Consider the following 22,010-nt stretch of genomic DNA (forward strand, 5'->3'; position numbering starts at 1 on the left):
CCTCGTTCGCTGTCTATGCTAATAACTGAGACACGCTGCGTTATTTATGGACCAGGCCAGTGCACCACGCGCGTTAAGCGCTCGGCATCGGCTCAGTTTCTGTGCCGCAAAAACATTCAACCGGACTGGAGATGAGACCCTGACCCAACCCGACACGCTTCATCACACAAACACACATATCGGCTTGAATATTAAACAGGTCCAAACATCCACCGAAAGAAGACTGTGAATGGAGCTTGAATTGAATAATAATCCTCTCGACGACAGCGCACCGGAGGGACTCAAAACACGCAGGAAATGAACTCGTTGTCATCGTTTCACCCATTTACCCTCGCCTACAGAAGAGAATATACTGCAGTAAAAAGAAGATAAGGTGCCGAGCAGTTAGCCACTATAAGAGACCTAAGAGACCACAAGTTATTGAAATAAATCCTCCTCAACTCCCAAGATTTCAACGACTGGGTATGATGGTCCCAAATATGCTGAGTAGTCACAATGCCATCGAAGCATCATCGCAATGTGACCCGTCCCAGACAATGGAGACATAGTGACATGCTGCAGCAGTCTGAGGGTAACGTGTGCACTATGCTCTGCCCTCTCAGTGCATGTTAGTCGAGCTGACACGTTGCTTGGCTCCTCATATGTGGTGCGCCGTTGGCAATGAAAACGGTGTTATATGGCCAAGTGGTGCTGACGGGTTTCTTTCTCCTCTGCCCTCCCCCTCTTCTGCTCTTTATCTCTCCCTCTTCTAGGCTGTGGAGAGGCGTGGCAAGCGGAGACGGGAAGGATGGATCTTCAAACCGATGTAAGCGCCTCCCCCAAGGGAAGCCGGCGTCGGCGGCAAGGCCTCGTGGGCCGCTGACCGACTGTCTCCGTGATTGATGGCGTCTGGGGGCCTTTGGCCACTGCACACCGCTCTCCTCTCTCTCCTCCGTTTCCCTTCACACACACTGCAAGATTGCGAGGAGCCACACACGGCGCACCGCCGTCCAAAGGAGTATCCGGAGAGGTGTCCCTCGCACATGCCGAGCTGCGGCGCGGGCGCACATACAAGTCCTGCTTCCTACCCGGAGTCCAACCGGAACAAACCGCTCCATAAACATTGCTGTGCTGCAGCACCGTGCCCCGCAATCCCATCGCAGGCGTACGAGACCGAGCCGGCTGGAAGAGTATTCTCCGTTTGACTGCGTGTGGATGACCATCGGTCACGGTGTGTCAGCCGTAGAGACGCTGGTTGTAGTTGCTGCTGAGGGGCGGAGGCGGATCAATGGAAGTGCGTTGAGTGACGAGGGGATGTTCTGAGAGCAATCAGCCGCCCGCATCTCTTCACTGACGCCACACTCTGCTTATACATCGCAATAACCCTCCTCCTCCGTGGACTATTAGTGGAGCGACTCATCGTGCGGTTCTAATATTAGACACAAGTCGCACACGAGTCTTTTGCTCCTTCGGACCACCTTAAATAAAGAAAACTAATTCTCCAACCGTAAAGGTTTGGAGAGGACTCCGTGCCGTGTTTAACCATCTGAACTATTTTTTTTTATTTGACACGCTGGGAACTGGGAGCGTGTGCCAGCAGGGGCCCTCGCCATGGTGTTGCCACCCCCAGACAAACGCCACGTGTGCCTGACCACCATCGTCATCATCACCAGCATGGCCTTCATGGACGCCTACCTGGTGGAGCAGAACCAGGGGCCCAGAAAGATTGGCGTGTGTATTATCGTGCTGGTCGGGGACGTATGCTTCCTCATCGTGCTGCGATACGTGGCGGTGTGGGTCGGCGCTGAGGTGCGCACCGCCCGGCGCGGATACGCCATGATCCTCTGGTTTCTGTACATCTTCGTCCTGGAGATCAAGCTCTACTTCGTCTTCCAGAATTGCAAGGCAGACCGGAAGAGTCTGGAGACGGTGGCCCGGAAGGCGTTGACGTTGTTATTATCTGTATGTGTGCCGGGCTTATACTTGGTTCTCGTGGCTCTGGATAGTATGGAATATGTGAGAACTTTCCGGAAGAAAGAGGACATGAGGAGTCGCCTGTTCTGGGTGGCTCTGGACCTGCTGGACCTGCTGGACATCCAAGCCAACCTGTGGGAGCCCCAGCACACAGGCCTGCCCATCTGGGCCGAGGGCCTGATGTTCTTCTACTGCTACATCCTGCTGCTCATCCTGCCCTGCGTGTCGCTCAGTGAGATCAGCATGCAGGGGGAGCACATGTCTCGCCAGAAGATGATGCTGTACCCAGTTCTGAGCTTGGTCACCATAAACGTGGTGACCATCCTCATACGAGGCGTCAACATGGTGCTGTTTCAGGACAGCCGCGTTTCCACCATCTTTGTCGGAAAGAACGTGGTTGCGATCGCCACCAAGGCGTCCACCTTCCTGGAGTACCGCAGACAGGTGAAGGAGTTCCCCCACCCGCGGAACGCCATGGCGCTAGAGATGCAGCAGAACAGCCACACGCAGCCGCTGCCCAACGCCTCGAGTTTGCCGCATGAACCTTCGCCGGTGCAGGAAGTCATTGACACATGACCGCCAGTGGTGGACTGGGCACCATTATAAAATGACTGCTTTTTATGAACGCTCCAGCGGTGAAGGTAGAGAGAGAAATCAGCTGCATGACGGGATGATATTCTGCACTTGTCAAGCCCACAAAAACGGCGATGGAACCATAAAAGAGATTTTCAGCATCACCTGCCGGTCAGAACATACAGTAAACCGACGCTTGACTCGGAGTGCAGCACGCAGACTTTGAAATCTAGTCAAAGGTTTTTATGGTGCCATTGTGTTTTTAATTGTTTCAAAAGGTTTTAAAAGTTCAAACTTTTATGAGAGACAATCTCCACAGTGCAAAGCCCGGTGACATTATGTTGTGTAAAACAGACAGCTGGTCCCCCCTCAGTGAGCGTCTTGTATTTTTTTTAAAGGTCACTTTTTCAACAGTGCATCTGTGGCATTTCCTTTGAATTCCAGCAGCAAAGGACGCGCCACTCAGCGTGAAGCTGTGATGGAGAGGAAATGCAGAGAAGTACAAGGGTCAGTCATGGGCGGCTATCTGCTCTGTGCAAGGTCGGTGGCAGATGAATGCGTTTTTCCTTCTGCGTTTGGTTCTGCTGAGAAAAAGAGCTCTGTGGAAGCTGCTGCCTCGGTCAGTGTGACGCTTTACGGCCAAAGGTCTGATTAAAGCACCAGAGCTCAGCACTACACCCCCCACTGCAGGCATCTGAGCGTGTGTTTTATTGTGTGTGTGTGTGTGTGTCTATGTGCACACACTCTCGTCTGTAGAGTGTGTGCCTGCAGGCGTACATGTTCATGGTCACCACAGCAGGTTTGGGTTAACAGATGTGACTGGTTGATGCGTGTGATGAACAACAAATGAGACGAAATATGTAATGATGTCAGAAGAAAAAAAACCTAATAAGATGGGGGTAAGAAAATTATGTTTTGTTTCCTGTACTGTACAATGCAGAGAGTCCAGAGAACGCCTCACTGAAGATACAAAAGACAAAAGATAAAGCATAAATACTATAACATACAAACAGAAAAGACTTGGTATGATGTTATTCAGTTTATTATTATTATTCTGATTATTATTATCCTTATTATCATGTACATTATTTACTGGTTGGAGGCCAATGATGTTTTAATAAAAGTATGTATAAAAGAATAATGACGAGAGCTTGGTTTCTTTTTCCGAATTGTTTGTTATTATTAAGTATATATTATTTTGAGCCAAATTAAAGGTTCTCTATACGACATTCAGAGCATCTATTTAGTAGAACGCAAATAGTTTATATGTAAAGATAAAGTAGAGAACAATGTAACTTTCCTTTGTGTGTTGTGATCACAGCTTCTCTTGTTGACAGAGCCTCGCAAATATAAAAATGTTTCAACCTTCTTCTTCAAGCGTTTTTCCCTTTTTCTTCCCAGAACTCTTTATTGTTTTCACATTTGTTGTTGTGTTCCATTAACACAAATCTTCTCTGCACCAACACCAACAAGTGATGAAATAGAACTTTTACAGCTGATGAATCGCCTCCATGTTTCTCTACAGAGTTTTAAGAACTGACCTAAACGTTGTGGTGAGAGGAGGAGCGGTCAGCCACATGAGCACAGTCTGTCACGTTGCTGCCGGGAGGTCGACTCAGATCAGCTGCTGATCTCAGCTTACAGAGACACTTAACTGTCGGCTCCAGAGTGACAAAGAGACCGGGTGAGTCAGGTCTCTTTATCCTTGTCAAGCTTTTTTAAAAAGATCATTCTGAGTCTCAAAATTGCTTAACGCGGTCTATTTGAACTATTGGAGTTAAATCAGACTGACTGGACTGCAAATACCAGAACTGACTTCAAATTCTAATTAACAAAGGTATATTGTATGAATGCAGCATTACATGTTTACCATTGAAACCATTATTAATTTAACATATCCTCATTTGCAGGGGTAAAACTACACTCCAGACGTCAGTAGGTGTGAACCCTTTACTGCTAAATATCCTCAGCAAAGCAAAGTCGGCTATTAATAGACAGCTTCATTTTATTTTATTTTAGTTGTAGTTTTAAGAGTTACAGTACATATTATATAAAATAAATATAGACAGAGAAGACTGACCTTGTTGAGTGAGTTATAGTACTGCAAGAAACTAAGTATGCACAAAGAAGTGTTTTCTTTTTCACAACCATGATATTGTTGCTCAAGCTCATCAAACAATACACTCTTAAACTAGCTGAGCAGGATCAGTTAACTTCTTTACAAATCTTGAAAGCCTCTCTCTGAAAAATCTAAATATAAAAATAAAAATATAATAATTGCTTCTCTCTGGGGAACATCAGTTTCAGTTTGGTTTGTCGGATTTCCTTCATCAACTTCTTAACTCTGCACCATGAGGCAGGCATACAAAATAAATAAAATAAATAAGTAATAAGAAATAAATGAGATGAGAATGTAGGGAGATGACTTCATAAGTTTGTTCATATGGTTTAGTCTGTTATATTTGATCAATATTATATTTAAATGCATATATTTATTCATGTATATATATATATACATTTTTATTACTAAAGTAAACACTTGAGAATGATAAGAGATTAAATTAATATTTCCAGATAATTCCTGAATTCGGGGTATTCCGGTTAATTGTTTTTGGGAAGGATTCCTGACAATAATAATACTTTTGTAAAAAGAGGACGGTGATACCAGGAGAGAAATATCTAAAAGGTATTTATTCTACAAAATAAGCCCTATGTTGTTGAGATTTGACAAAAGTGGATGGTCAGTCTCAAACCCTGAACATCACTGTTGCGTCATTACATAATATGCTGTTGGACAAAAGGATGCCATCAGTTGCTGTTTGCTTTTGTCCCATTAATACACATTATTATTGCATTACACTGCTTACTGCCAATCATCCACCACCCAGAGGAAGTGGTAGCGTGAACTGTACCCCAATAAATAATCCTTCGTAATCGTGTCACTGTGGTTTACACACTATTATCATATCCACGTCTCTATATTTGGAGTATACTTGTAAGCTAGGACAGCAGTTTTGACACTGTGCAACATAAACACGTAGATTTTGTTTTTTAAATCTATCTAAAGAATTTCATGTTAAATGTAAAAAGATGATGAGACTAAATGTTGAGATGATGGAGGTATTATCTTTAACTTTGATAATGCTAAATGCAAGCATTGCGAGTTGACAAAATGTCTGCGATAGTGGAGCCTACGTATTGCCCGGTTGGCACACAGATGCAAACATTATTAAATATCTCTAAACGTTAGATTCAGCACACAAAAAAGGAATGAGAATGGAGAACCAAGTCCAGTATTATCTGGTGATGTGGATTCTGTAGATGGCATTGCCCTGGCATCCAACACCACTGTAAAGAATCTTGGCGTTATCTTTGATCGGGACTTGTCCTTTAACTCCCACGTAAAGCAAATCTCAAGGACTGCATTCTTTCATCTACGTAATATTTCAAAAATCAGGCACATCTTGTCTCAAAAAGATGCAGAAAAATTGGTTCAAGCGTTCGTTACTTCGAGACTGGATTACTGCAACTCCTTATTATCAGGCTGCTCTAATAAATCTCTTAGGTCCCTCCAGTTGATCCAGAATGCTGCAGCTCGTGTTCTCACTAAAACTAAGGAAGAGATCACATCACTCCTGCACTAGCTGCTCTGCACTGGCTCCCAGTAAAATCAAGAATCACTTTTAAAATTATTCTCTTAACCTACAAAGCCTTGATTGGTGATGCACCATCATATCTTAAGGAGCTTGTAGTACCATATTGACCCACTAGAGAGCTACGCTCACTAAATGCAGGACTACTTGTAGTTCCTAGTCTTAAAAAGTAGAATGGGAGCCAGAGCCTTTAGTTATCAAGCTCCTCTTTTATGGAACCAGCTTCCAATTTCAGTCCGGGAGGCAGACACAGTCACCTCGTTTAAGAGTAGACTTAAGACCTTCCTCTTTGACAGAGCTTATAGTTAGGGCTGAATCAGGTTCATCTGGTCCAGCTCCATGATATGCTGCTATAGGCTTATAGCTGCCGGGGACGTTTAGGATGCACTGAGTACCTATCTCCTCTTTTTCTCTCCTTAAGGATGAATTTTCATCTCTCAATCACACGTTACTAACTCTGCTTTCTCCCCGGAGTCCTTTTGACTTCACGTCTCATGGGGTCATCGGACCCTATGAGACGGCATAGATCCTATCTGCCTGATGGATCATCGAGGTCTGGGTCGTGGAATTCCTGCTCCTGACTGCGCCACTGTTCTGTTGAGACTCCGCCCACTGTTGAGACTCCGCCCACTCCTCCTCCCCACCGCCATCTGCCTGATGGATCGTGGAGGTCTCCATCGTGGAATATGCCTACTATGAACTATTCATACACTCTGTCATATTCATTGAATGTATTTAAACTCTAAATATGTCCTTCTGTACACATTACATCTATTGCATCTGTCCATCCTGGAGAGGGATCCTCCTCTGTTGCTCTCCTGAAGGTTTCTTCCCTTTTTTTCCCCCTGAAGGGTTATTTGGGAGTTTTTCCTGGTCCGATGTGAGGTTTTGGGGCAGGGATGTCTATGTGTACAGATTGTAAAGCACTCCGAGACAAATTTGTAATTTGTGAAATTGGGCTAAACAAATAAACTGAATTGAATTATTGAACTAAAACTGTTTCCTTATGAGAGCCACAGAACCAAGCCTTGGTAGTATTCAGAGCCTTATGTCTGTGACTGAGATTTGGTCTGGATCATCTGTGCAACACTTTAACCTGCTAAGAATTCACTTTGGTCACTGCCTTCCCCACTGTGGGACGAATAAAGGATTATCTTATCTTGTCTTTTATCACCTTTCCAGAGATCCTCTGAGAGAGAGACTCATCCATAAATCACCAGGTATGTGAATCAGGAAAGTAATTGTGCGCTCTCCATAAGTAATAACTCGGTAAAGGAGCTTTTTCTCTCTCTGCCTCTGATTTACTGTGTCTCTATAACTTCCTGTAGCACTTACACCCAGTTACATGAAATCAGAAACAATCAAAAGACGGAGGCGTTTCCAGATTTAAAGACTCTCTCTTGACCACTTTTGGATTTACTGACTTATATAGGCTTTTGTCCATTTAGTTGCTCGCTCTGTTTCACACAAGTTAGAAAATGTCTTCGTTCACAAGCCAATTTAGTTTTATTGGCACACACACTATCAACTGCACTGCTCTTTGCTGACGGTAATCTAGAAGAAAATACTTTTTCGACTTTGCTTTTATCATAAAACTACAATGTACGTATTGCCCAACTTCCTGCCAAAAGTTAGTAATGATGATATTTCTGCAGCCATAAATAGTTGCCTATTCACAGCTCTCCTTGTCAATTAGTTTAGCATTACTCTCAGCCAGGAGTTTGGAAGTCTTGCACTGTGGGTCTAGAAGACCCGACATCAAACAGGAAGTATAATTATGGCATGATGCCAGTAAGTAAGCGGTCAGAAACATGAGCCCCGTTATTTTTAAAGGCTTAATTTGTTTACATTTTGTCAAATAAGTGGCATTAGAAGTTTGCTGAATTAGCTATTAGCAGTTTCTGAATTGCAATTTTCCAATGGATGAGCAGACTGCTATTAGTGGATTACTTTGATATATCCTGAAGAAAACTTTTTAAAAATTATAATTCTCCAGCAAGTTCCAGAAGTGCAAGGAGCATCTTTTTTCCATCACTTCTGATCGGATTTATAGACTTTAATATTTATGTGTGTAACACACTTTGTTCTTACTTTAAAGTTAAAGTATATGCAAACTAGTTTAGACCGACATGAAGTCTGGTGATATGTAACTCCCTCTGCACTGTTGCGTAGCTTCACCCATTTCAACCAGTGAGTACAGGTGTAATCAGCAAGAGTAACGTTGATTGAAAACACCTGGGTGTGAGCAGGAACTTGCTTTGATCATTTCTGATTTAAGGGTTGTTTTTACATTTCAGTATGCATTAAACAAACATGACACACCTGCCACATTTTACAAATGCTGGTAGCTAACGTTCTTTAATTTGGAGAGATCTATGCTCGCTGTTCCCCTTTCAATTTTCATACCGATACCTAAGCTAACCACCGGCTAGCTCCCTTTCCAAGCTTAACTCATGGACATGAAAGTGGTTTGATATTGTTATTTAACTCTTGGTAGGAAAAGCCAAATACTTACCCCATGAGTTTGTGGAAACATTAATAGAGTTCAAATAGAGGTGATGATCGGATTTACATTGGTCTGGTGGACAGAAACAAGATTCCAATCTAATGCTAATGTTGCTCCATTGATCCAAATGTGACTGTTTAAAACCATAAGTAAGATGCTTAACGTGTTAATATGTAAATGTTGCATTTACAGGTTGTGGCACTTCCCCCAAGTGGACAGAATAAGCAATAAATTAAGCTTAACACAAGAAGGCTGCATAGAAACTGGCGCAAACAAAGAAATGTACACACTGCCGTAAAATGAGTGAAATATAATTAAATTAATACTGATTTTGTTTGCCATACAGAAATATTTCAAAACATCCAAATACTAACAACAACTTAACTATCAAAAAAGAAAGAAGACAAAATAAAGACAAAACAATTCGACCCAGGAAAAAGAAACAATTGAATTGTAATCATTTGCCAGATTTATCTTTAGAACTCATTAATTGTGGGAAACATTATATTATGGGTAACAATAGAATTAATGACCATGCTTTCTACGGATTATCAAGCAGTATAGGCTATAGGTGTTTTAATTTAAAATTAGATTTGATTCTGAGTCTCATTTTATATATCAGGCTACAATAAATGCAAACCCTGGACTCTCTAACACAAATGTGTTCTTGTAATGATGGATGTCTGTGGATTAGCCGAACAAATGTCCACAGCCCTCAATGATCGATGGCACACTATCCTAACTATAACCTTGATTAAAGGAGTCATTGCATGAATCACCATTACATGATTTATTTCCAGATGTTATCAAAACGATCAGTCTCCATTGCACACTGTTGCCTTCAACGGGGCTGACTGCTTAACATTCATACATACGTAGATAAGAAGGTATTGTGTTATCTTCATGAAGTGTACAAAGTGTACAACGTGTGCAGAATGGATTCATCACTTACCCACAATGCACCAGACTGTGGGGGGCTGCCATAAACATAAATGAAAGCTGCGCGGGCATCGTGGCTGAATGTCCTGCGGTTAGTTGTGAAAACAGCTGACTGTCCTCAGAGCTTATGACTTAATATCAGTGATATTTTAAGAATAGCTTCATTATTGACTGCGTTATTAAAGAAAAAGAGCTTCAACAGCCAGTGACCACGGGTTACAGCTCTGATAATGTCATTGTCCTCATCAGTATTCGGTTTATTTTAATTCTATCTAGTTATAAAGTTGGTTTAAATACCAGGGAAAGGTCACATGGGGGTAATGCCGTCCGACATATAACACTTATGGCGCGTGGACTGTGAGCCTAGAGACTTTAAATCGACTGAGCCAGTGGAATTTGACTGCTAAAGAAAAAGAAGGCACGTGAGACAGATTTGAAAAGAGTAGGCCTACCTGGGTGTCAATTCTAAGAAATACAATAAAAAGCAGCCTTAAATAGATCATTGTTGAGAGTGCAGTTCACATAATTTGCATCATTTTTAAAGGTGCTAAAGTGAAATAGGATTGGGAACATCTGCTTTAACAAACACTATTTACCAGACCTTCAATTGCTCTTCGTCAGCTTCACAGACTGAGGCCAAAAAGGAAGTTAGAAAACGTTTTGGACAAGAAGCTGTTTGGTTATCTATAACAGTTATCAATAATTGTTTTATTTTTTATATATGAAGTAAAAACACATTCACGTCAAGGTCTTTGGATTATCTTCAGTAACCGGGACATTGTTTCTGCGAAGAGTATTTTTGTATGTATTTTTTTTTCATTGCCGTGAGCACCACAATTAAATTAAATTGACTTATAGAACACGATATCTCAAAACCCAAACTGTCTCTGGGTAAATATAAGGTACATATTTGTTTTGTCATTTGAACTAACTACCACAGTCAGTTCAGCAAAGGAAGCCTAAACAAACCAGTAGTTAGGAGAACAGGGGCGAGCCACAACAACGTGTGTTGAGCAGCGCAGGGTGCCTTCACGAGGGACTGCAGCAAGCAGCAGCAACCCAGTGTTCACCATCCATCAGTGCAGCACAGCAATTTACCCAAAGAAGCAGAGTGGAGTCAGAAAAGTACTGGCAAGGCAAAAACAGTGAAATAAAATGTCCCCATAACAGCGGCGGGTGAATAGATAAACAACTTTCCAAAGCACGATTACGGTATACTGTATGTGTGGAGGCCGGGATGCCTCGACTCCATATGTGGCACAACAAATGATGGCGGGGAACTAAGCCGCCGTTGACGGGAGACATGCAGTAGCTGCCCAAACGGGCTTGTTAAGGCGCAGAGAAGGAACTCATCAGTGCACAACATCACGGCTGACAGGAAAGCTTGTTAACTGCAACACGGTAGCCACAGGGGGGGGGGGGGAGGGCATTAGGGAGAAGCACCAGTAGCCTGCTCGTGCCATGCTGATCTCACCAGATGGCTGCATGTCTGCTGGCTGATGAAAAATGTGGAAATCCATCATTAACAAATGTGCAGTGTGTTTTATGGACAGGGACTCATAAAGAACACACTTATTAATTCCACTCATGTTTTGACTTTGCCACATTTTGATATTTGAAACTTTATCACCGACTCAAAGAGGCTTATTCACTTGGGTAAAGGATCTCTATTTTCATTTCATACATAGCCCTGACAGTTTCTCTGTGGGACATGAGTCCTGTTGCAACACTGCCCCCTGCTGGTGCTACAAACAAACATCTATATTGACGCAGGCGAGATGCCATCAAAACATGAATTTTCCCATCACTCGCCTCTCAATGGACTCTTCACATGTTGCCTGCCGTCAACATTAACACATCGTTTGCAATCACCCCGTCAGTGCTCTTCAACGTGATCACACAATACGCGTTTCTATTAAGGCCCAAATACATTATTATTTATCACTCAGGGATAAAGACGGCTGTTACGTCTAAATCATTAATTTCACATTTCTTTTCAGCGGCGTTTCAGCCAAACAGTAGATTGTTTATTTATCTAGTCTTGCATATCCCCCAAATTAAAAGTATTGTTCCAATGTATTACTTTAAGCACTGACTACATGATGTGCATTTCTGAGTGGCATTGGAAGATGCTGGAATTTTAATTAAAAATCTGCGAGTTTTTATACAGTAAGCAAAAATAGCATGACAAAAGAAAGGATGCAATCAAACAGGGTGGCATGGCAAGAATATATTCCAAGGGCACATGAATATATACTTTCTTGAAAAGAGTTTCAATTGTTGCTGGTGCAACGGAGTAGCCGTAAGGAGTACATGAACTCATTAATTTTACTTTAAGGGTAATTTCTCCATAAAATCCTAAATTTTGTACTGCTCATATCAAATCTGTACATGTCATTGGCTTGGATTCAGCATATCTGAAGTTGTCTTGCAGTGTTTTGACTTTTAAATCTTCATCATGAATTAAAATGGATTACAGGAAATACTTTAGTACACAGCATTGTAGGAAGATAATTGTTCTACAAGCAGAAATTAGTAAGAGGAAGGATTACCAACACAATTTATACTTAAGAGCGACTCCACATTACCACGTTCAGTTTACATGTGGAATACTTTACAGCGCGTCCAAACCATTTGAGGTCTTCTGTGGCTCTGGAAGAGCTTTCTAAAGTATGAAGTTAAAGTTGCAGGATGGAACGTGTGGGATCCAAAGCACTCGTGTTAAAAACATTAAATATCAAAAGTAAAAGTACTCATTCAGCATAAACTCTGAAATCTCAGGTGTGACATACATTTAGGGGGATGGGATTAAATACTCACTACGACCATTGATGTAATCTAAAATATGGGGTAAAAACAATGCATGCATGTACAAATGGCTTTATTTAATTTATGCATTTAAAACAATTCAAGAACTTGAGACTAATGAACACAAATTATTTTTGCCATTTATTTATTTTCTTCACATTATTGCTTTACAGTAAAATGCATTGGTTGGATATGTCCAGTATAGCAAGACAATACATTCATATAAGTTACACAGATGTCCTCAGTAATGTTTTATAGTAACTAACTTTACATTAAATATATATATTTTGTATCATGTATTATTCTTGACAAACTCCCACATCACATTGAGCTCACAGTGCATCAGGTCGCATTCAATCAAGAAATACATACCGGTCCTCTCGTGTTCAATTGCCATTTCTAAAGTGTGTGTGTTCTAAAGTATGTGCACATATTTTGAACACAGGGATTTCATACAATCTGGATGTATGCAGAGTAATGAAAAGTATGGCATCTGATTAACACACTTGTTTTCCCCCTCTTTAAAAAAAAGAAGAAAAAGAGTGACTTGTTCATCAAGATGAAAGTCAGACAGCCGGTGAGAACGCGTGTCAAGATGAGGCCAAAAAGGAGCAGTGTTTTTTCCACCCCCGCTGTGTTACCACTCAAACCTGGCAACCAGGACGTGACCACACAGACCAACAAAAATACACACACAAATTAAACCTCAACACTGCACATTCTGAATCAATTCAAGTACAGGAGAGACGTGCCTTGCCCACAAAAAGCATGGGGGGGGGGAACTGGGCCCTGCATGTCCAGAAGACCCACTGAAAGGGTTTAGGGGGAGGAAGGGTGGTGTACAAGGATGTCAGTTGGTGTGTGTGTGTGTGTGTGTGTGGGGGGGGGGGGTCTGTAGGCCCTGTGTGGTCACCTCCAGACATTAAAGTCTGCTCTCATCAATGTCTTTTGAAAAAACCGGCAACGGCCCCAGGGCGGTGGAGGCAAGTCTTCCATTCATTCATCCATACATTCCCTGCTGCCCCCTCTGCTCCTTCAGCCATGGTCGGTGGAGAGTTAATGCCCTTGTGCAAGTGGGGACAAGAGGGGAGACAGAGAGGGGGGGGGGGCTTCTCTCAAAGACAGTTCCAGAAAAGTCTACCCTTTGATATCAGTTGTTCGGGCGTTGCAAACACGCGCGCACGCACACCTGTGAGCTCACACATCAAGTACTACGAGACAAACCGACATCACATCTCCACAGGATCCTCCGTCTTTATATGGCAGCCTTGAAGGGGCCTTCCCGTCACACAGAATTCTTTAAACTGAGATTGCATATACAAGTGCCTGCTGCCACCAGCGTGGCAGAGGAATATTTCTCAACACTTAAAACCCCCCCACGAGCGTGTCAGTCTCTGCACCTCACTTGTGGACTCCTCACGGGCCTCGTTGCATGATTTCAAGATGTCTGGATTGCAGTGTAGCTCGTAGCTGCCGATTTTTGTAAAGCGAGTCGGGCGGGTTTTCCGTGGAGACGCCCAGAAGCCCTCCGCCTTTTTGCTGTGGAGGAGCTGCATTTAATGTCCTAGCATGCACTGCAGACACAGGCGGGTGTGCTCATGGTGTTAACGAGGTCCCAATCCGTTCCAGAGTTGAGAGCCCGTTATGGGGAAACCTAGCGTGGGCCCGTACCGAGCGCGCACACACGCACACAAATTGTTCTCACACGGTCACATATACACCGAAAATACACACAAAAAAGGAAGCACTAGTTGATTCAGAATGAGAGGACGGCTGTTAAAGTGCAATATCTACATGTAACTCAAAATCAAGAGACCATCACCGTCGCTATCTGCTGGAGTTGTCCATCTCTGAGTTTCCCTGATAACCGTCGGCTGTGGTTGGCCCCCCCGCCCTGTGTGGAGGGGCTGCGGTACCCCTGCTGGCCAGGGGAGTGTTAGAGCAGACAGTCAGTGTTGAGAACAGACTGGTTTCTTTGCATTTTTCTTGAAAACGACCATCTCCATGCTGCCGCAGTCTAAAGATGACAAGTCACCCGGTGACAGAAATACGCTGCGTCGCACAGATATGGAGCCAGTTTTTGTTCTAAAGTTGTGCAGAGGGAAAAGTGGACTGACCCGTCGTTGAAAGAAAACAATGCTGGAGTGGAGTTGCCGCCACCACCAGCCAGATAACCCTCCGGGTGGTAAAATCTCCTTACAGCACGAAGCAAGAAAAGCATTTCCATGTGCAATTTGTTTGTGAGAAAAAAACGAAAAAAACAGGCAATGTCCCGTGTTTGCAACAAGCGCTCCTGTGTTTCAGAATAGACTAAAACTTGGTTTTTTTAAGAAAAAAAGTGTTTACATGTTTTCATTGTGCAGTGCTGCAGATGCACAACAACCTCAGTCATCTGGACTGTAGGACAAAGTGACACAAAGTGTCTCGACAATGTCTTTTTTATTCTTCTTTTCTTTTTTTTTTAGAAAACAGCAGAATTGATCAAGCAGTTGAGGGCAGTGGAGAGTTGCGGAGGGCGAGTTAAGTGAAGCGCTAACAGTATCTGCTCCCTGATGCCAAAGGCCATGCTAGGGGAGTGGGGTCCAGGCTGGAGAGGGTTGGCGAGCTGCCAAGGACAAAGCCTCCATGGGGTCGAGAGGGAAAGTGAACTTGTTCTTTGGGTGCTGGGGTAACTAATACTTTCAGGCGTGAGTTCATGGAGAGTTCTCTCCATGTGGGGGTTTTGGTTGGTATATACGCTTTTTTTTTCTTCTTCCCTTCTCAGTTCCAAACTCTGGTTTGGTTTGTGAAAAGGCTTTGGAAATTGAGTGGAGATCTACAATGTGAAAACACACACCAACAATCAACAGGGGGCACTTATGATTCTGGAGGTCCCCAACATCTAAAGGCATGCTAGATGGGTAGAAAGTCAACGGAGCACAGAATAACTAAAGACTTTCCTGCAACAGGCAATGCCTAAAATAAATAGAATTAAGGACCGGCACTATGTGACGAGAGGACAAATTAGAGACAAAGAATAAAGTCCACTCTTACTGCGTGTACTGCCTCTTGAGGGAAGAAGATTCATATTTGGGACGAAAGGGCTTGCAATAAAGAGCGGAGAGAGAACAAAAAGAGTTTGCAGATAGGTCCAGTAATTTTGGAAATGAAAAAACATTTTGGGATTGCTATGGTTGAGGTTTTGGCATCAGAGGCATGCTGCTGTGCTCTAATCCTCAAAGCACATGGGCAGGTTGACAAAGGTGAAGACGTTGTACTCGATCATGACGGAGATGCAGAGGAAGATGGCGTACAACACCAGGACATAGATGCCCAGCTTCACGTCCAGCCTCCATTTATTCAGGTGGATCCCCAGCACCTGCACACACAAAGACATCAAGAGGGTTGGGCCGGATTTAGTGTGTTCCACATTCAATCTTAATGCGCAGTGTTGAGTCAAGTGATAAAATGGACCAAAACACAGCAAAATGTAATGCTTCTCCCAATTGTTAATGGACCCGTATCTTACTGAACTACCAAACTGCACAGCCAATACAAACCTCAAACTAATCCATAAGAGGCATGTTTAATACAGCAGTGTGCCCATCCTTCTGTTGAACCCTTAAGATTTAGTGTTTGAGACACTAGGGTCAAAAAAGCATGGATGAACTGAAATGATTAGCAGTTAATACATTTAAAAAAATATTAGAAGTAAAACTTTTTTCGTAATGGGAGTAACATTTGTTTTCCAACTGTTTTGTACCAAAAGCCACCTCGTGAAGTTTATTGCAATTCAGAGTTCTGGTCTGACATTTTTTGTAAAAGGGTAATTCTGGTTTATTCTTTTCCCCAGTAAGGGTTGAGGATCTTTGATAGGAAGGATAACGCGACACTGAATTTTAACATTGAGGACCAAGTTACAGAACTTTGTTCAGTCGTTGTCGAATAACAGTGAATCAGTGATGCAGCAGCCAAACAGATTTTATTTATCAATGTGAAAGTAGTGAAGATTACCTTATACACTGAGAAAAAAAGAAAAAAACAATGGTTGGGGAACATTTGGAGCGCAAACATTAACTCACCGTGAGGCCCACAGAGCCCAGCAAAAGCACCACCGAGTACACCAGGCCGCGACTGTTGATCATCACCTGCAACGCACAAGAGGGCAACAATTCACCGGCAGCGCCTCAACGATGAGGAGCTGGATGTTGTTAGTTATGCCAACAGGTGCAGTGACACAGAAACGTCTGATCTCTTGTAAAGTAAGCCAGCTGCTTACCTCCGATCCATAGCTGACACATATGGTCTGTATTGCCCAGGGAACCCCGAGTCCCACGAGGATATCAAACACATTACTGCCGATAGTGTTGGACACGGCCATATCTCCCAGACCTGCAACAAAACCAAAGGCAGCCATTTAAAAAAAGTAAATTTAAGGAATAGATATAAAAGATTTAATTTGTCAAAGTTTGTTCAATACTTTGATATTCTCGAGGGCCCTAACCTTATTCAGCTGACGCCGGGCTACACCGCACCATTTCCTTTTGTTCCTGTGCTTAGTCCAACTTGTTATAACCCTTTAATTGCATGTAGCAGGCAACACATTTATGGACAGTAGTCCAATGATGTTACATTGGATTTTTAAATGCTAACAAAGTCTGTAAGTTTGATCAATTATTGCCAAAATGCATACGTGCATTATGATGCCACCTGCACTAAAGATGCTTACAATAAATACGGAGATCTTAATATCTAGTAAAAGTTCTCCATCTATGTGCTGTCACCTTAAGAAAAGGAACATCCCAGAAAGTACTTTCTCCATAAGGACGAGTGATACAATGCCTCCCCGGTAACATCCACGTCTGGCTCTCTGTACTAAAAATAAGTTGCATTGATGGAATTGCAATCTAACACCGGTTCAGAAGGAGCGGTCTACCTTGCCGAGCCACAATGAGGCTGGCTATGCAGTCTGGGACGCTGGTGCCTGCTGCCAGGAAAGTGATGCCCATGATGACATCGGGAATTCCCAGAGTGTAGCCGATTACAGTCACCTGAGAGAAACGTACAGAGTGCCGGAGCTCAAAAATGTCTGAATGAGAAAAAGCACGTCAACCGTAACACCAAGTACTCGTATGTAAAGCTTCCCTGCTGCATTAGTGTATCGCACTCATCTAGAGCCCTTGATTATGTTGTTCCAGTGGGGTCTAACCAAAAATATATTAGATTTACAATGATATCGTACAAAGAGATGAAAAAATAAAATGTCCAATTCATAATTTCAGCACGACTCAGTCTACAAGTACAAGTTCTTGCTTTCACACTCACCATCCAGACCATAAAGTAGGAGAAGACGGCAATCCATACGGTGGACATGATGAAGGAGAGCATGAAAAACCTCTCCCAGCGAGGCTTGCCAGAGTTGGGGACGGTGAAGAAGAGCAGCAGGAGCAGGGGCCACGAGATCAGCCACTTCAACTTGCTGCCGATGCCCCCTGAGCGGCAACACACACGGGCACACGATTAGCCTCTTGCTCTTCAGTAATACGGTGAAGAAAGGTTCAACTACAATTTTAATGCTTACAAAAGGTGCAACACATTTGTTTTTCCAAATATTCATTTAAATATTAAGAAACATGCATTTCATACAACCCCTTTTTCACTTTGTAATTTAATCTGGCTTCCCCTCTTCGATAATGTCAATCTATTATTTCCATGGATTGCTAAAGTTGTTGTAAGAAGACACCGTCCTCCGTCTATTGTGCCAACAACAGATGCATTTGAGCCAAGTCGTCAATGAGTACCAAAGCAGAGAGTTATGCCTTGCTCATTTCAAGTTAGCAATACGGCAGAACATGAAATTGTCTCATGTCTGAAATGTCAAAGATCTTAAATAACAAACTCAAAAGATTATTCTGATGTCTTGTATACGGACCAAAGAATTCACCCAAGCCTGAATTTATAAGTGTAGTTTAACAAATGACGTACTTGGAATATGAAACGGCGAGATAGTTTCGTTTTCTGGCTCTTCGCTGGGTTTGTCCTCTGGCACGTTTCCATTCTCGATTTCAACCTTCCCGTCAATCACTTGCGTCTCCACTCCATTAGCCGCTTGGACCAACTTCTGGCGCTTTCAGAAAGAAGAAACTAAGTCAAAGAGCACATTAAAGACTTGGACTGCTGCGTTTCCGCCTTAAGTTTTATGCATCGTCTCTGCAGTCATAAGTATATATATATATATATAAGAAAAACACAAATACATGTAAACTGCCAGTGAGATGAGATCAGGATACTCTTGAAACAAAAAGTAGTGCCTGAAATTTCAAACTAAGCTCAGAAATTCAAAGCTGAACATGAAATACACTCAACACAGCAGCTACGCCCTCTTCTGGGGGCAACGCCGCTGGGCTGTACCTCGGTAATGATGAGGCGACTGGCCATGCGCAGGCGGGTCTTAGGTCCAAAATGGCTGGTGACCATGACACGGAGGCCAGCTTCTGGGAACCGGAACTTTGAAGGGCTGTCGTTCATGATCTCGTCCACCATCACCACTGATCCACGGCTGTAAGCCTCAGTGGGCTTAACTGGAGGTGTGAAGGAATAGGATGCAAACACAGGTAATTTATTCATCAAGTCATTTGTGTGTCAATCCAGCACACCATCAACCCATAAACCTAAGCTTATATGAATTACTCATTATATTTGTCTCACTAAAGTGGAAGTGCTTCCCGACTGAACCATTTGAAAAAAGTACTCTCCGCCGTAGCATCCTGAAAACTAAGACTTAAAGCGATGTGTACTTGCTATAAACATCTGTAGTGTCACTTTGTAGTCTGACGCACTACAGTGTCCCGGGCCAAGTTACTGAGGAACATTAATGGACGCTCAACCAGGGCTACTTTGTCACCAAGGCAATACTTAAGCTGCAGCAGGCAAGATTTTGAAGTCAACACGCACCATTCCCATTACCCTAGATCACAACATGGGCAGTTTTATGCCCGTACAAATCAAACTTCAGCGCAACAAAGTCCCCTAAAAAGACAAATGCATGAATGTCTTTGGAAATGACTCCTTTTGCACCACTCCCTCATCTTTACAAAGACACCTAGAAATAGACGTTAGTGCCTTGATGTTGCCAATTGTCTTTACAGTATTGCAGGGTGTGAGAGACATAAAACCAACACTTAATCATTCCGTCGATATGAAATATTGCTGCGGCGATGTGGAAAATATTCACATCAACACTACCGGTACATTAACCAACATATAGTTGAGGATGTAGCACTGGTATGCATGTAAATATGGATAATATCACAGATCTGCAGAAAAAAAAACTTAGCTGAAAGAGTTAGGGGCTTGAGTTAATTCAGTTATGATGGAGCTACTTCTTTTTTTTTTTATCATCTGGTCCTGATGGAGTAGCAGATTAACATTCCCAGAAGATTTATTCCTTCTTTCAGCAGGAAAATCATTTTGAAATCTTTGAGATTTCCCACCCTGGACTCAACATTGAACCCCCCCCCCCCGGTATAAAACATCACAAACACACACCGCGTTAACATGATTTCCGGATACTGATCAAAACATCAAATAGCTTTCCCAAATTGCCTGGTGCAGCTTTGAAGTTGCCCAACAGTTCTGAATATTTATGATGAATTTCAACCTCGGACATCTTTGATCCAACCATCTCAAATTGTTGTGCAGGTGTCGGACACTTGGTCAGTCCACTTTAGTCAATGTGTGCTCTAACAATAGTACACATCTTTAAAGTATTTATTGGGATCCTATAACTCTTTAATGCCCTGCACTTACGATTAGATACAAGATGCAGTGCATGGGGAACGAAAAAAGTTCTGAAGTACACTTATTAGTTTAAACTCAGTCTTAATCCGACTTATTATGCATGCAAGGATGCACATAAATTAAGTGCGTGAACATAAACATTTCCACTTGTGAAATCCATTACCACTTCAGGAGTGAGTGGGTCTACGCCCCAGAGACCAGCAGAAGAAAGTAGTATGCAAGCAGAAAGAATTGGCACACAGCAGCACAACACTGTTGACAGTAAGCAAGAATAGGTTTAGTAAGGCTAAACAGACAGGCATGTTAAGACTACCGCAGGAAAAAGGTCGGGGTTAAATGTCACCGATTTGACACTTCTAAAAAGGTCAAAACCAGGAAAGCAATTAGTCGAGAACTGTGTGAGGAAATCTCTTCCAAATGTGACATTAAGAGGTTTAGAAAAGTAAAATGTTTCAAGAAGTGTTTTTAACAAGTTTCAAACCAAATACAACAGTCCCTTGACATTAAACTGCATTACTAAAGGAAGATTAAGAATATCTTCATTATGCTGTTCCCATTTTGAAATTGTTTTTTCATTTTGTGCCAGGTGTTCAGTGATAAGCAACTGAATCTCATCTGAGCAGAGGACTGGGTGGGCAGAGAGAATAAATGGAGGAACAACGGGAACTTTAAAATTACCACAGGACAAGGAACGCAAGAGGAATACATCAGGTAGTGCAGTTCATGAGGGGAAGGACTGACGTCTAGATCTTTGGGAAATGATCCTGTGGAATCACGTTTAAAGGAATAGTTTGACATTTCGGGAGGTGTGTTTTTTTAGAGTCCTGCTGAGAGTTGAGAAGATCAATATCACTCATGCCCAAGTATATACACAAGCTACAGCCAGCAGCTTGTTGGCCGAGCACACTGTTGCATAACAAACTGGTGCGAACATGGAAACCTGGTCGAGAAAAACGAGACGCCGCTCAATATTAACATCAAAATCGTGTTTGTTGAATTCATGAATAAATCTGAAGCGGGAACAATAACTTGAGCTGCACAGCTGATGTGGCAGACCATTTCTGCAGTTACCTTTGGGCCAGGTGAGCTATCCGTTTTCCCCGTTTCATAAGCTGAATTATCAATCTTCTCATCCAACTGTCGGCAAGGAAGCAAATACACATATTTCCCAAAATGTTGAACTATTCCTAAATGTCAATTGCAGGAAAATCCCATAGAAGATGAAAATACTTGAGTTAGTTCAGCATAAAGGGGCAATGTTAAAGCCACATACCCTCCAACAGACAGGGGGGGGGGGGGGGAATGTCTTCCAGATAATCAAAGTAAAACAGTAAACATATTTTTTCCAACATCCAATTCATGGTGTGACAGAATAATCTTTGGTAGCCGGCCTGTCTGATTAACCTTACCTGATGAGATTAAAGGCAATGACGGGTCGTCATCCCAAACATAGTCATAACTAGTATTACCGTCTTCCATCTCACTGCTGGCTGCAGCGTTACCGTTCGACACGTTCTTGTTCGGCTTCGAGCCCATGAAAAACCTCTGCATGCTGGTGTTGAATCTAATAACCAGATGGAGCACAAGCCCAGAATTAGAGACTCAAATAATTCAGCCCAGAGTCCAAAAGGGAAAGAAATAAGATGGAGTTAAGATTCACAAATAGGGTTTAAGACTCTGATAAAAGGCTCCAATGATTTGCTAAAAAAACAAACATCAGCATAAACTGTATGAAAAACACCTGAAACATGGTGTTCTGAATAATGGAAGAAAAGAGCAATAAGTGTTCCAAGAGGCCA

At 42.7% G+C, this 22,010-nt stretch overlaps 2 protein-coding genes across 8 annotated transcripts in view; one reads left to right on the forward strand and one right to left on the reverse strand.

Moving 5' to 3' along the window:
• tmem121ab (transmembrane protein 121Ab) overlaps nucleotides 1-3,869 on the forward strand; it is a 37,561-nt gene extending 33,692 nt beyond the window's left edge. The window contains exon 2 of the mRNA XM_056428816.1: nucleotides 753-3,869. Coding sequence (XP_056284791.1) covers nucleotides 1,591-2,529 — 939 coding nt within the window. The 5' untranslated portion in view covers nucleotides 753-1,590 and the 3' untranslated portion in view covers nucleotides 2,530-3,869. The remainder of the gene's footprint in view (nucleotides 1-752) is intronic.
• An 8,699-nt stretch (nucleotides 3,870-12,568) lies between these two features.
• slc24a4b (solute carrier family 24 member 4b) overlaps nucleotides 12,569-22,010 on the reverse strand; it is a 31,989-nt gene continuing 22,547 nt past the window's right edge. The window contains exons 10-17 of one of the 7 annotated variants that reach the window (XM_056428811.1): nucleotides 21,681-21,775; nucleotides 18,823-18,992; nucleotides 18,397-18,538; nucleotides 17,737-17,903; nucleotides 17,348-17,462; nucleotides 16,691-16,803; nucleotides 16,494-16,559; nucleotides 12,569-15,790 (exon numbers count right to left, since the gene is read on the reverse strand). In XM_056428811.1, the coding sequence (XP_056284786.1) occupies nucleotides 15,641-15,790; nucleotides 16,494-16,559; nucleotides 16,691-16,803; nucleotides 17,348-17,462; nucleotides 17,737-17,903; nucleotides 18,397-18,538; nucleotides 18,823-18,992; nucleotides 21,681-21,775 (1,018 nt within the window). In that variant the 3' untranslated portion in view covers nucleotides 12,569-15,640. Of the gene's footprint in view, nucleotides 15,791-16,490; nucleotides 16,613-16,690; nucleotides 16,804-17,347; nucleotides 17,463-17,736; nucleotides 17,904-18,396; nucleotides 18,539-18,822; nucleotides 18,993-21,620; nucleotides 21,776-22,010 lie in introns of those variants that run through there. The other 6 variants (XM_056428810.1, XM_056428809.1, XM_056428812.1 and 3 more) reach the window with 6 other exon arrangements.

This window comes from Pseudoliparis swirei, chromosome 12 (assembly GCF_029220125.1).
Source record: "Pseudoliparis swirei isolate HS2019 ecotype Mariana Trench chromosome 12, NWPU_hadal_v1, whole genome shotgun sequence".
Lineage (NCBI taxonomy): Eukaryota > Metazoa > Chordata > Actinopteri > Perciformes > Liparidae > Pseudoliparis > Pseudoliparis swirei.